Raw genomic sequence first — 14,665 nt, forward strand, 5'->3', positions numbered from 1 at the left:
GTTCTATGTTACCGCAAGGAAAAAGCTTTTTATTTTCCTGTGATCCCCCAGCTGTTCTGGGTGGAGGGCAATCCTAGGAAATTTAGTCTTAAATTAAAGGTAGGGGGATAGGAAACTCAGGGAAAGTAAGAGACCCACTTAAGTGCATCTGTTTGGTGATGCAGAGGCCAGAAGAGATGGGGACCAGTAAATCCAGGGTGGGATTCATAGGGAATCCTATAGGACCCACAGGATCTCAGTTTCTTCAGATATTATCTGGGGCTGCTCAGGGACCTCTATGAAGCATCCTTGTCCAACAGGTGTTCCCAGCCTCGGTGCTAAGTAGCACTTGACAGTGGGGCAGCAAGGGTCCACCTGCGACCAGCACAATCATTGTTGCTCCTGGTCAGTTCTCTTATCCTTTCCTCTGCGTTGCCTCCCACATGTAATTAACACCTAAAATAGAACCAGCCAGGCTTCAGCCATGACACCCTGACCTGTATATGCGAGTGTGTATTCTCCTTCTAGATCAAAAGGGCAACTAGGGGAACTGGCTGGGGCCTGGCTTCAGAAGCCAGAAGCTCACGCTTCTCAGGCTATGTCCCCGACTTGGAACCGGGCTGAGACTGTGACCTCAGCTGTAGCCTGAGCCCATCCTCGGCTTGGACAGAGGATAGGCAGGGGGTAAGGGAGGCAGGCCTGGAGTCTAGGAAACCACACAGACAACCTCAAGGAGAGGAGACAGAGCACCTTCTTCCTTTTGAAAATAGGACCCTTCTTATATAGCTGAGCCTGCTTGACAGAAGGGCCAGGAAAAGCAGTTGGTGCTCAGTGCCTGGTGGGGAACGGGGATGAAACTGAGAGCTTTGTCACCCAGCAAGAGGCCTTGATGAGTTTCTCTAAGTCGTACCACCTTAACCCTAAACCAGCTCCTTGCTCATCTGAAGGTATCCCAAATGGACAAGAATTTTCTCCTTTTCAAGGTGGATGAAACCACCCTGAGTCAGGGGCTTTTAGGGGATGAATAGGTAGGGGATCCTTAGGTAAGAAGGACAGACCAGAACACTGGAGAGAGAGGGGTGTGGAGGCAGGCAGTGGGCCAAGGCAGGTTCCAGCTTCCTGATTATCTGTCTTCTCTCTACATGGATGGAGAAAACGACAGCACAAACAGTGATGGTGTCAGATGGTGCATAATGACGTGTGTGGGGATTTCAGCCCAGCTATCTCATATGGGCCTTTCACTACCTAGATGGGGAACCAGCCCAGAGAGGGCAAGCACGAACAGCTTGTGCACAGCCAGACGCGGGTCTTCTGACTCCCAGTCCAGTGCTTGCTCTCCTACACTATCGTCTGGAAACAGCCAGGGGAGGAATCCATGCCTTGGTCGTCGTTGTGTCTCCCCCCACCCCAACTCAGCACAGAGTTCGGGCATGAAGAAAGCATCTGATACATAATCATGGAATGGCCTGGAACTGACACTTGGCTGTCCCCGGTCGGAGAGGCCCCAGCAGGCTCTGAGGCTTCGGGCATGGGGGTAGCTGGAAGGAGCGCAGGGCCGAGTGGCGGGCAGGGACGAAGGCCAGTGCGCCACGGTGGGAGCAGACAGAGCTGCAGCAAGGACGGGGTGGGCAGGTGTCTCCAACTCGGATTCACTATGCCGGGCCAAGCAGCTGGTTAGAAACAAAAACAAACACCGGGATACAGGTTCCTGCTGTTAACAGCTTCAAACCGCCAGAGGAAAACTCCAAATAAATATAATTAGAAACTTGTAAAAACGTCCTCTCTGTAAACTTGCTCCCCAGGGTCTATCCTTTAAGCTCCCCCTTTCTTCCAGCACCACCCCCCAGCCCAGTCCCTGCATCCCCTGACTCTCCACCCTCACCCAGGGATTCCTTAGATCTCTTTCCTTATTCTGGATCTTCCCTCCAGCCCAGGCCTCTCCTCAGCTTGGTGCCATCAGGAACCAGATGTGGACAGTCTCTGGCCTGGAGCCCCGAAATCCAAACCCCACAGCTCTCTAGGGCTATGGGTACAGCCACAGGGAAACCATAGGTAATAGTGAGGGCCACAGTGCCCTACTTAGGGGTCATCTCTTCACCCCAAGGCCAAACCCAATAGCAACTACAAAACAGTACCTCGGTCTGAAATGTTTCAGCTGGAGGAGAATACAGAGGGCTAGGCTTGGAGCTGAGAATACACCATACAGGACCAGGGACTGGGGCCTCCGGGGCCTGCCCAGATAGGATTCAGTTCCCAGAACACAACCATCGCAGCTCCCCTACCCAAAGCTGCTGGATGCACACACCCTCACACACACGTACACGCACAGAAACACACACTTGTTTTGTAGACGCTCTTCCAGGGGGAGTCTACTTAAGGACACAGAACAATCAGGTACTTGGGGCCCCAGGAAACTGGGGTGGGGTAAGCAAGGAGGAGTAGCCAAGTGACAGACTCGGGCAGGGAGCAGTAGAGGAGGGCCCAGGCAGAGGGCCTGAGCATCAGGCAAGAAGGCCCCAGAAGCCTGGGGGCAGGACCAAGAATTTTTCAAGTGTTTTCTGCCTTCCAGCAGGAAGGATTTCAATGAGATGTGCAGAATCTCAGAGCTGAAGGGGACTCTCCTGATACTCTAGTCCATTTCACAAGTGAGGGAGGGCATTTCAATGATTTCCTCAAGGGCCCCAGTCCTCAGGCTCTGCGTCTACCAACCCACGGGCACCAAACGCCCCACCACACGCCATTTGGAGCTGGCAGTACTCGGGCATGGGAGGACAGGCTGGTGACAGAGGGGCCAGTGGGGGGAAGGGGAGGGTCTATGTCCCCTTCTAGCCCAGATGCCTAGCTCACCTACCCCTTGGGCATCCCTGAGTTAGCTGCTGTATCACTTTTCCCCCAGCCAGGCGCAGCCGTCCCTCTGTTTCCAGACTGCTGTCTTCTAACTGAGCCTGAAGAACTTGTCCCCGGGTCTGGGCCTCTTGCGGGCACTGCCCGTCTCAGAAGCAGCCCTGCAGTTTCCAGCCCTGACAGGGACTCTTTCTTAGAAGTGGTCATGTGCTAGAGGTACGGGATGTCAAGGGAGGCCCACACCCTGACACGAGGGGTCCTGAGCCGGGGGCAGGGCCGGGGGTAAATTCAGGCAGCGAGCCCCTCTGCCTCCATCTCTGCAAGAGGGTCTGAAACCATCCGTTCCCTTCCCCCACCCTCAATCCACGGCACCGGACCAAGCCATTCCACTTCTTGACTTCTCCAACGAAAACAAAACGCACATTGCCCTGCTTCCTTTTTCCTCTCACCGGAGCACGGCGCATGCACACACACACGGGTGGATATACACACACACACGCACACACACACACGCACACACCCCGAATCATGCACACGCACGCTCGCACTCCCCAGTGAATGCACACCTCACATTCCCAAACTCACACCCAGGGCCAGCTCCTTTTACAACAGGTCCCAGCTGCTCACATCTCAAACCGGTTCTCATGCTCTCAGATTCCTGAAGGTTTCAGAAAACAGTCTCATGTAGGGGTGGCTGATAACTTTCTTCTTTCTCTGCCTGCGGTAATTCTGGCCTCGGTGTCTTCTGCTCCCCTCTCTCTCCTTCCGCTCTGAAGAGGCTCAAGGAGACGAGGGGTAAGAAGTGGAGAAGTGCTCTTCTGGCCCCAGGCTTCCCCCACCTCCCCGGGGGAAATGTCACTGAGAGAAGAGAGGTCAAAGGGATTCCTGAGGAATTTCTAAGCAGTCCACCCCCCCCTTCTCCACCCTTCTGGAAAAATGGAGGTGGGGGAGACAGGCTTAGAAGCAACTGATTGAAGATCAGGCTCCAAGAGTGGGGACTCACTCTCTCTCTCTCCCCAGTGTGGCCTGGATGGGGCACAGGCAATAGCCGGCTGCCCACGGGGCCACCCTCACCCGCTGACACGGTTATGGTTTTCATTTCATATTTTGGAGGGAGGGGCTAGGAGGAACAGTCCCCTCACTGTAAGAGCTGGCCACAGGAGCCCAGGGAAGCGGGGAGGAGAGGAAATAGCCACATTAAAGAGGAAGAGAGGGGTGGGGGAAAGAGAGAGAGACACACACATACACCCAGACAGAGACCCGGAGAGACGCGTGGAGACAGAGAGACACTGTTTGCCGCCAGATGAACGCTCTCAGTCCCGGGGATGGTGTTACTTGGAAACTCTAAATACATGACTTTATCAACATTTTATCCCTAATGAGAAGAAAAAACAACCAGGTAAACTAAACGGCCAGGCTGGCTCTCCCTGAGCCTGCCCTGGGGACAAGTTTCCCCCTGGGGAGGCCAGGAGACCTTTTCATTCAGCTGTAACCTGAGCCCTAAGCAAGGATTAGATCTTTTTAACCACTGCTGCACACCCCCCTCCCAAAAAAAAGCAAAGCAAATTAATGCTTTTAAGTTAACAATTATCTTGGTTATCCAGTCTGTCTACTTTAAAATACACAGACAGGCACTTGAAAAAACACTCAAAACCATGTACCCTCATGCTCACTCACTCCTGGTCACACGAGCTTACCCACCCATTCATCCACACACGGTTCTCAAAGACATGAAAATGTTCGTATCCAGGCTTAACAACCAAGTCACGAGAGACACAGGCACCCAGCTCTACCTCCTGTGGGTGATGGTGGTGAATTTCTCTCTCTTGCTCTCTCTCCCCATCTCTCACATACACACACACACACACACACACACACACACACACACACACTCTATCCAGAGATATAATAATGGCACAAGACAGTTGCCTAGAGTCTTTGTAATTTAAAGAGACCCACTAGAGCTTCGACTAAAAGCACATGGCACTGAAAGCACACCTGCTGGCGTGATACTCAGGAGATCTGTCTGGGAGAGAGGGATGTCCACAGCACTCCATCTAGGGGTAAGGTTGCCCTGCCCAGTCAGTACGTGTCTTTCCTGCAGCAGTGGCCTGCAGATTTGGGTCCAGAGACCCTCTACCCCAACGGACCTGTCGTTAGGCCACCTCTGGTAGACCGGGCTGACACAGTTCCTGAACAGCAGCGTCAGAGGAGCTGAAATGACAGGCTTCGATTCTATGCCCGGCTAGACTTGGGGATTAGAAGGAAGATGCACTGTTAACTGCAGCCTGAATATAAGCAGGAAACAAAACTAGGAGGATGGAAGTTCCTTGAGGGCAGGGGCCTCCACTCTGGCTGCATCCCCTGCCCCCAGCAGCACCCAGAGGGGTGTCTTGATGAAAAAGGGAGCCCCAGAGCACCTGGGAGGGGTTTTGAGTCCTTCTATTCCCGAAGGGTGAGCTGATCTCCCCGTGGCACCTGTCCCTTCTAGAAGTCTCCATGAGCCCTGGGAACCCCCCCTGAATATACTGTTTGCTCCCTCTTTTGCCCTCAGCCCCCCAGTCTCACTAGGCCACTACAGACACAGGCTCCAACTTGAAAGAGGCCCTTATCTTGTCTCTAGATTACTGAATGAAATCTGTTCCTTCCTTCAGACTAAACTCCCTAGCTAATTCCATGTTATGAGTAAGTCAGCACACACTACAAAAGCCAGCTTTGTTTATGAAAACACAAGCAAATCCACAGTGGGAGAGGGGCTGCTCCCAGGCTGGGGGTGGGAGTGGGCTGTCTGGAACCAGAACTGGAGAAGAGGCAGTTTGGGGTTGGCAGGGGGTGAGGTCGGTATGTGACAGCTGTGGATCTCTGGTCCTTGGGCTCTGTTAAAGGACAGGTTGGAGGAAGGAGGTAGTTGAAGAGGCAACGTTTGGGAGAAGGGACTGGCGTGGATAGGGCACCATCCTTTTATCAGAGTGGGAGCCCATGCAGTACACAAGAGCACCTTAAGAGCCAAGGGCTCAGGCTCCAGGACATAGTGACCTGACTGCCAGAGACTCAGGCTTCCCCAACTCCCAAGTTCAACTTTCCCTTCTGGCTCAACCACTTCCACACCCCATCTTGGCTTCAGGAGCCCCTGGGACAATAGGCAGAATCATATCCTCCTCCGCCAAGCCTTGCCAGGAGGAATTTTCTTTTTGTCCATATAAATCTCTTCCTGGGTGAGGACATGATGGGGGAAGGGTGCAGCAAGAGGTCAAGGGGGAGGGGAGGCTGTCCCCAAGAGAACTGTAGCCCACCAGCCCGGTTTTTGCCAGCAAAGCCTTGGGACTGGCCAGGCAATGAGCCTGGGGTCAGTGATGGGGGCTGGAGGGCCTCCCTGTCTCTCTCTCTCTCTTTAATTCCTAGAGGGATCTGTCAGAGCTCCCCGGCCTGGAATTTTACTTTGTTATTTTAATGCAATTCTGACCTGGATTTAAATGGAATTGGAAACCCGAGGCCTTAATAAATAAATATTATGATAAGAAATGAAAGCCATGCAAGACGAAAGAGATTTCCCCCCAAAGAGGCAGAAAGCAACATTCTTGCTGGGAACCAGTCAGAAATTTTCTTCTCTTCTTCACCGCCCTACCATCCAGTGAGAGACGAGCTGGGTTTTCCAGAAAAGATCCTATTTTTCTTTAACATTTTTCTACTGATAAGACAACTAACTGGGAAATTTTGTCTGACTTTGCATGAGGGTTGGGGGTGAGGGGAAGAAATACATGGCGTGGCTGAAAAGTTTCATTCTCTCCGTCTCTCCAGGCCACGGCTTAAGTTTCTGGCAGTGTCTGAGAGAAGGGAAGAGTCTCTCTCGTACTTTTGGAGGACAAGAAATCTTTCGAAGATCCTGGGGCGGCAGTGAAGTCGGGCAGAATTCTGAGGTGCGTGGTGACTTCTGCACAGGGCCCCCCAAACGTCTCACTCCTCTGTGTCGCTGCCGGCTCATCCAGCCTCTCGCCCGGGACGCAGCGCCCCGAGGTCAGCTCCCCGGCCAGAGTGCGGGTGCATGGTGCTGGGCTCTGACAGCGGCACGCTTTGCCCAGCACCTGCCCTGCCCCTCCGAAATCGCGCCCCCGCCCTCGGGCCCCGCAGCCCCCGCAGCTCCCGCAGTCCCGCCGCCGCGCGCCCCTCCTTCCTTACCTTGCGCGGCTTTGCTGTGCTGGGCGGCGCGGGCGTGGACCAGCAGGACGAGCAGGCACAGCCCGGGCACGCGCCCCGAGCCCATGGCTGGAGCCACCCGCAGCCGGGCGGCCGGGGCCGGTCTGGCAGCCCCGGGAGGGCGGAAGCCGGCGGGGCCCCCGCGCGCCGGAGGAGGGAGGGGAGGGGGCGCCCCGCCGGGGCCGGGCCGGGGGCTGCGGGCGCGGGGCGCGGACCGCGGCGCCCTCGTCGGGAGGCTCCCGATGCTGCCGGCTTCTCCCGGCCCGACGCCGGGGAAAGCGAGGCGGAGAGAGCGAGAGGCTGGGGGCGCCAGGCGCCAATGACGGAGGGGACCCACCGCCCTCTCGGAGCTGGGCTCTGCTAGCGGCGGCGGCGGCGGGGCTGCTCCGTATAATCCCACCCAATTCCCAGCTTCGCCCGAGGAGAGCTGCCGCCGGAGAGCGCGCAGAGCCCGAGCGAAGGACCTGAGAAAGGGGAGGGGAAACGCAGCGCCAGAAACACGCCCTTTCTGCCTCTCTTTCTTCCTCTCTTGCTCCTTCTCTGTCTCTCGGGCTCCGTCTCTTTTTCTTCGCCTTTCTCCTCCTCCTCCTCTTTCTCCTCCTCTCCTCGCTCCTTTTCGTTTTCTTCCTCCTCCCCCTCCTCCTCCACCACCTCCTTTTTCGTGCCCTTTTTTCTTTCAAATGGGGCCTTGGCGCGGCGGCCGCTCCCCCTGCGCGCCCGGGCGCGGCGGCCCCCTCCCCAGGCTGCCGGGCCGCTGCCTGCAGGAATTTACAATCCGGCGCTGGGGGAGCGGGGCCGGTCTCCATGGAGACGGCTTCCCCGGGAGCAGGGAGGTCAGGCGCAGACCGCGCACAATCAATGGATCAATGCAAGCCCCGCTCGGCTCCAGACCAAACAGCACCGGGCTCTGGCTCGTTCTCTCTCCCTGCGGAAGGAGTGGGGGAGCTAGGGTGCGCCCCGGCGCTCGCACGAGATGAGGGCTGTGCGACGCAGGTTTGCACGCACACCTCCACGAGTAGACAAAGAGAGCTCCGGGTGTCGGGGAGGCTGGGGTGGACGGGATCGCACGGGCACTCCGGCACGCCCGCCCGACGCAGCCCGACACGCGGGACACAGCCACATGGGACCTCGAAAAACCAAGAGGGACTCCCACTTCGGGCCGAGGGCCACCCTGCCAAGTCTTACCTCCAGCGCACCCCTCACCCCCGCCACCCTTGGGTCTCCGTGCTCCTTCCTAGCACTGAGTAAACTTTAATTGAGGACCAAGAAGAAAGTAGCCTTCCTCCAGCTCAAACTCCGGGCCCCAGGGCGACTCCTTTGCAGTTCTGGCCTTGGAGGTGGCCCACTGAGTTACCCTACTCATATAGAAGTGAGCTCACATATAAAACGCTCTCATGCCCTCAGCACAGGGGCAAGAGCTAACCCAGGAATGTGCCCATGCGTGTGAACACAGACACAAACATCTGCACATAATGCTTCTCCAAACCTGCCCTCACAGCCTCAGGATGCGGTCCCAGCCAATCCATTCTGAGCTCTTCATATCTCCAAAAGCTGGGCAGTGGAGGAAAGATAAATGATATTTGCAAAAAATAAGGGCAAAAGATATAAAAGAGCCCATGGACACTGCCTTCTGGGTCAATTTACAGCTCAGCATCTTCTCTCCTTTTATCCTAGAGGAAAGAGCCCTTGAAAAGGGTGGTGAGGGCTTTCTTGGAGTCTGGGGCTCAGTCAGTCAAGTTCCAGGCAGTTACTTAAGCTTCAGAGCCAATTTTTTTCAGGGAAGAAACAAGCAGGACCCAGTCCAACCTCAGAAAGCCCTCAGTTTACCCGGGAGGAAGGGAAATGACCAGAATCACCTTGAAAGTAACTCTGTTCTTAAACAACCTCGACACTGGCAGCCCACATCAACTAGGTGACAGGTGTGACAAGTCAGAGGTCTCCTGAGCCCCTAGGGAGAAGAATTGAGCCCTTCCTTCCCTTGGGATTGAGTAGAAGAGTAGGAAGATGGAAACAGTTTCAAGCATTTGGGGTTTTGTCCTGGTTCTGTCTTGGGACGAAGGTTGCCTTTGGGTAAATCACATCTCAATGAGCCTCAGCATTATCTAGAAAACAAGAGGGTGGATTAGCTCCTTGGTGGAAAAGAAAAGAGAGAGAGAGAGAGAGAGAGCCCTTAGGTTAGGAAGCCTGGGGGAGGAGGTCTTGAGAACCCTTGGTTGTCCTGAGAGATGATGGTAGGGACAGAAGCACGCAGATCACAGGAATGGTGTGGAGGCCACAAAAGGTTGGGTCAAGTGTTCTCCCAGGTCCCTTCCAGCTCTGTCACTCTAGGACTCCCTCCCTCCTTCATTCCATTGGCAAACCCCTCCCCTTAAAGTTGCTTTGCCTGCTGTCACCAATTATGTATAGGACTGGGGGACAAGTACAAACTTGCCATCCTTTCTGTCCCAAACAAGAGAGTGGTTAGAAGAAGAAGGAGATGAAGAAGAAGAAAGCAGAGGAGAAGGAGAAGACGAAGAAGACGGAGGAGAAGAGGAGTTATTAGACGTTGTCAGATGGTGCCTGATCTACATGGGAACACAGGGAGAGAGCTGAAGAACCCCAACCCCGAAGGCAGGGAAAGGAGATTGCACAGTGCCTTGCTTTATCTCTGCTTTGCTTTGGACACTCGTGTGAACTTCTCTGGGTCCCTAGAGAAGAGGGCTCCAGCTTACCCTCTAAACTGCAGGGTAGGTTGGCATGAAGGAGTCTGCAGGGACAGATTAATAGATCACCTCAAACCTTGTCTCTAGTTTAGCGTGATTCCCTGGTCCCCTGAGTGTGGCCATTGCCCTGCCTTAGCTGCCAAGTCTCTGGGAGACTTGGTGTCTTTTACTCTGGTTTCCTTTTTTTCCCCTCATTCTGCCAACTTTTTCTTCATCCCTCTAGGACCGGGGAAGCTTCCTCCACATCTGGGCAGAAGAGGCAGTTCCCCGCCCTTCTCCCCGCATCCAGTCTGGTCTCAGCCCACCCCCCAGCCCTACAGAGGATTCTGTGGAAGCAGAAGCAAGGCTTCTATCTGGGCACTGTTAACTGGGGGGCTGGTCCCACGACCCTCTGCCCTGTCCACTTCTGCAGGGGCTCATAACTGGGTAGCGACGTTAGAAAATGACAAGGAAGAAATCAAGAGATGGCAGTTGCAGGTGGTATTACAAAAGCAGCAGCCTATGCTTGCCATAGCATAGCCGCGCCGGCAGGAGCAAAGTATTCCTGGGTTCTCTGGGCCTCCCACACTCTCTCGGGCCACGGTGTGCTTTCTACCTTCACTTTCCTTTGCGGTTGCTTCCGACATTCATTTCCCTCTAATTTCCCCTGCAGAAGTCCAGGGAGAAAACTGGGCTGGGGACCCAGCCTGATGCTGCTTGGGGATAGCCTCTGCCAGGGCCTAGCACACTCAGAGGCTTCCGCATCCCTGCCAAGTCTCCTTCCATGAGACTTTGCTTTTTCTCGGTTCCTCAGCTTCCGCATCTATAAAATGGGTCCATTTGGGCTCCTGGGGGGTGCAGTTGATTAAGCAGCTGCCTTCGGCTCAGGTCATGATCCCAGGGTCCTGGAATCGAGCCCTGTATCGGGCTCCCTGCTCAGTGGACAGCCTGCTTCTTCCTCTCCCTCTGCCTGCTGCTCTGCCTACTTGTGCTCTCTCTCTATCTCTCTGTCACATAAATAAATAAAATCTTAAAAAATAATAAAGTTTAAAAAATTAAAAATTAAATTAGATTTAAAAGGCAAAGCTCTGTTAACTTTCTAGCTATGTGACTTCAGGTAAGTTATTCAATCTCAGTGAGCTTTGGTTGTCTCATCCCAAAAAGGGAATAAAAACATCCACCTTGAAATGTTATGGCATTAATTGAATGAAATGATGAATGGAAACCCCCCTGGCACATAGTAGGCATTCAGTAGGCAGTGGCTACTGCTGTTCTTCTGACTGCTTCTCAGAAGGAACAAAGGCCAGAGTGTTTGATAATAAAGGTATAATAGTGCCTGGGAACAAGCAGTCTTGTCCTGGGCCAGACTTTGATGCTGCTGGGTGTAAGAACAACTAACTGGGTTCAATTCTCACCACCCCCAATAGGTTCTGTCTGTCACATGATCTTTTTTTTTTTTTTTTTTAAGATTTTACTTATTTATTTGAGATCGAGAACACGAGTTGGGGGAGCGGTAGAGAAAAGGGTGAAGCAGACTCCTGGCTGAGCAGGGAGACCCAGGTGGAGCTCGATCCCAGGACCCCAGGATCATGACCTGAGCCCAAGCCACTCAGGCACCCCTGTCACACGTTCTTACTGAGAAGTTTCCAGAAATGCCATGCACTGAACACACTGCACCCATCAGCATCACTTTCAAGTTGGAGAGTAGAAGAATCCCTCCTTCCCTGCCACCTCACACCTCCTATCAGCATGAAGAAGACCCAGACACTCAGACAGATTAGAGTGCATAGCTACCCTTCACTGAGCGCTTTCTGTGTGGGTCAGGCACTGTAACAGGCAATCCAAGGGAAGCCTATCAAGCAAGAACTATTATGCCCATTTTGTTGATAGGAAAATTGAGGCTCTTAGTCGGCCAGATGACTGACGACAAGGGGCAAAGCCAGGACTTGGGCCCAGACTTGACTCTGAAGCTTGTGCACCTCCTCCATGCTGTATCCTGTCTCCTCCGAATCCACAGAGAACTAACACATTCTGCCCACTGTTACAGTTTAATCATTCAGGACAGCTGAGGGTCACAGACCAGCCCCATCACATATAAGAGGGAATAGGGCAGTCCTCTTGCTCTGGAGGATCATGTAAGAGTACAACTTCAAAAGGCTTTAGCCTTTGGGGCTCCTGGGTGGTGCAGTCAGTTAAGCATCTGACTTTCGGTTTGACCTCAGACTCCTGAGATCAAGCCCCGGATCCAGCTCTTTGCTCAGTGCTGAGTCTGCTTAAGACTCTCTCTCTCTCCCTCTTGAGTAAATAAAGAAATCTTTAAAAAATTTTTTTATTTTATTTTTTAAAAAGCTTTTATTTATTTAATTGACAGAGAGACAGCAAGAGAGGGAACACAAGCAGGGGGAGTGGGGGAAGGAGAAGCAGCCTTCCTGCCAAGCAGGAGCCCGATGCGGAGCTCAATCCAGGGACCCTGGGATCGTGACCTGAGCCGAAGGCAGATGCTCAACAACAGTCACCCACGCGCCCCAAGAAATCTTATTTTAAAGGGGGGGGCTTTAGGCATCATATTTGTCTGGTGAGAGGTCACATGACTTGCCCAAGGTCACACAAATTTAAGAGGCAAAGCTAGAAGCAGAATCTATGTCTCCCCTGACTTCTGACTGTACCCTAAGCCTGTACCCTCCAAGCTGCCAGTCCTACCCCTTCCTGTTCTCGCTCTTCCTCTTCCTGATGACTTGATCACTCATGAAACCTCCCATCAAGTGGAATAAGGTACTTAACTGCCTGCCTTCTCCCCAGTACACGCTGTCCCAGGCCCTCTAGGGCCTACAGAAGAAATAGAAAATGTGATTCCTGACTCAAAGAGATATATCAGCATTAGTGTGTAGGGTTCCAGACCCCTGGGCATCACCAGGAAAATCCCCCGAATGCTGGAATCTCACCAGCAAGGCAAGATCTGTATATGCAAAACATACTATGTATATGCAAATGCAACATCAAGCAGTCAGCAGCAACGAGCCATGGAAAGCCACCACACAGAAGTTGGTCATCCAAGATTTCGTGAATGAGGAGGGATTTGAGGTGAATCTTGATGACTTAGAAAGAAATCGATGGACAAGATAGAAATAGAAACAAGAATCAGTGACTGACAGAGAAAAAAAAGAAAGCTCAGAACAACCACCAAAGAAATGGAAGAAGGGGGGCGGGGGCAGATCATACCAGGTCAGCAGACACATTGACCCTGGTCGGTCCTTGTGTCCCACCTATCTGGGATGGCTCAGGAGCCATTTGGCCATATAGGCAGAGGATTGGAAGTAATGCTCTCCAAAGTCTTCCAGCCCTGGGATTCTAGGACTAACTTGCTCCAAGGCTTTTAGTTTTGCCTTTATAAGAGAGGTCTACCAGCAGCCCTGCCAAGACTTGGGTGAGGAGGGGGGACAGCCTGGTCCAAGCTGCCCACACCTATTCCAGTCTCCTCTGGCCACTTGGGTGGCCTCCTCGGCCCCTCATCCCAGCGTCCTCCCAGCCCTTCCTCCCTGCCCACCCCCACACCTGAGTCACTTTGCCACCTGCTTCCTTCCCACCTGTTCCCTAGCTGCTTCCATGGAAGAAACAAAAATACCCAGCCTGCCAACTGGCATCGACATCAATGTGTGGTTCCAGACCCCTCCACATCACAAGGCAAGTCTCCAAACAGCCCCAAGTCTGTGCTCTGTCCCTTTCTACACAGCTGCTCTTCCAAACTTTGGTTTCTCCTCTGCCATCTAGCCCCCTGACTTCTCCCAGCAGTACCCTCAACTCCTATTTCATGGAAAAGCCAGAAGCCATCGGGCATGAACATCTAATCCCCCCCCCCCCCCCCCACTGCTGGGACAAGGGTCCCTCCCTTTGGCCAGGGCCAATCCTGCATACATGTGCAAGGATCCCATCCCTACAGGGAGCTGGAGCTGTCCGTTACCCCCTCCCTCTCCCGAATCCCTCACCTCAGCTCCTTCTCCTACAAACACAAGTACAACTTGCATCATCCTACAAACTTCCCCAGATCCTGCCTCCTCTGTCCTTCTGGGCTCCTGGACGTTTCGGAGGAGCACGCCGGTTGTTCATCTCCACTTTGCCGCTTCCCGTAACCCCTCACCCTAGTGCAATCTGGCCTGGAGCCCCTCTCACACACATCTGCTGGGGCTCCAGTGACTTCCACATCTCCACATCTGGGGCTCTGTGCCAGTCCTTATCTCGCCTGACCTCCCTGCGTCATCAGAAGCCTTTGAACATTTTTCTTCCCCTTCTTGGAGCCCTTTCTTTTCCCGGACCCCCTGCTGGCTGTTCTCCCTCCACTGGCCTCTTAAGTGTTTCTAGCTTGGATTTTCTCAATTCTCACATTACATGGCCTCCCTAGGGACTCTCACCCAGGGACAGCAAGGGTGGTGAAAAGAGTATTGGCTTTGTGGTCAGACGGTTCTAAGTTCAAAGCCCAGCCCATCAGTGGGTGAGTTTGACCAAGTTTCTTCATGTCTCTGAGCTTCAACTTCCTCACCCGGCCACCGAGAAGGACACAATTCTGACCTTGCAGCCTATTGGAGATTTACTGCTGATAAGTCTCATGAAAGTCCCAGCACAAGGTGGTGGGCAATTTGCTCCACACTGCAGGGCCCTATGGCTCCAGCTGCCACCAATGTGCTGAGACTCCCAGATCTACATCCCTAACCCCCACATTTCTTCTGGCTTCTATGCTATGTCTCCAGGGGCACCTGGGTGGCTCAGTCGTTAAATGTCTGCCTTCGGCTCAGGTCATGATCCCAGGTTCCCCAGATCAAGCCCGCTCTGCAGGATGCCTGCTTCTCCCTCTCCCACTCCCCCTGCTTGTGTTCCCTTGCTTGCTGTCTCTCTCTATCAAATAAATATGCCACGTGTCCAATGTTCGGATCTCGATCTCTAGCTCCTTTCTCTCTTTTCTGTCTAGTTCTATA

General features: G+C 53.6%; 2 protein-coding genes across 6 annotated transcripts in view; one reads left to right on the plus strand and one right to left on the minus strand.

Annotated features, from left to right (window-relative positions):
- The window catches only part of SCUBE3 (signal peptide, CUB domain and EGF like domain containing 3), a 33,645-nt gene extending 26,070 nt beyond the window's left edge, over window positions 1-7,575 (minus strand). For 3 of the 5 annotated variants that reach the window (XM_032340547.1, XM_032340546.1, XM_032340544.1), the window contains exon 1: window positions 7,000-7,574. In XM_032340547.1, coding sequence (XP_032196438.1) covers window positions 7,000-7,084 — 85 coding nt within the window. In that variant the 5' untranslated portion in view covers window positions 7,085-7,574. Of the gene's footprint in view, window positions 1-6,999 lie in introns of all 5 variants that reach the window. The other 2 variants (XM_032340545.1, XM_032340548.1) reach the window with 1 other exon arrangement.
- TCP11 (t-complex 11) overlaps window positions 1-14,665 on the plus strand; it is a 138,139-nt gene that overhangs the window by 33,020 nt on the left and 90,454 nt on the right. The window contains exon 2 of the mRNA XM_032340561.1: window positions 6,622-6,740. The gene's annotated coding sequence lies outside the window, so the exon portion shown is untranslated. The remainder of the gene's footprint in view (window positions 1-6,621; window positions 6,741-14,665) is intronic.

The sequence above is a fragment of the Mustela erminea genome, chromosome 4 (assembly GCF_009829155.1).
Source record: "Mustela erminea isolate mMusErm1 chromosome 4, mMusErm1.Pri, whole genome shotgun sequence".
Lineage (NCBI taxonomy): Eukaryota > Metazoa > Chordata > Mammalia > Carnivora > Mustelidae > Mustela > Mustela erminea.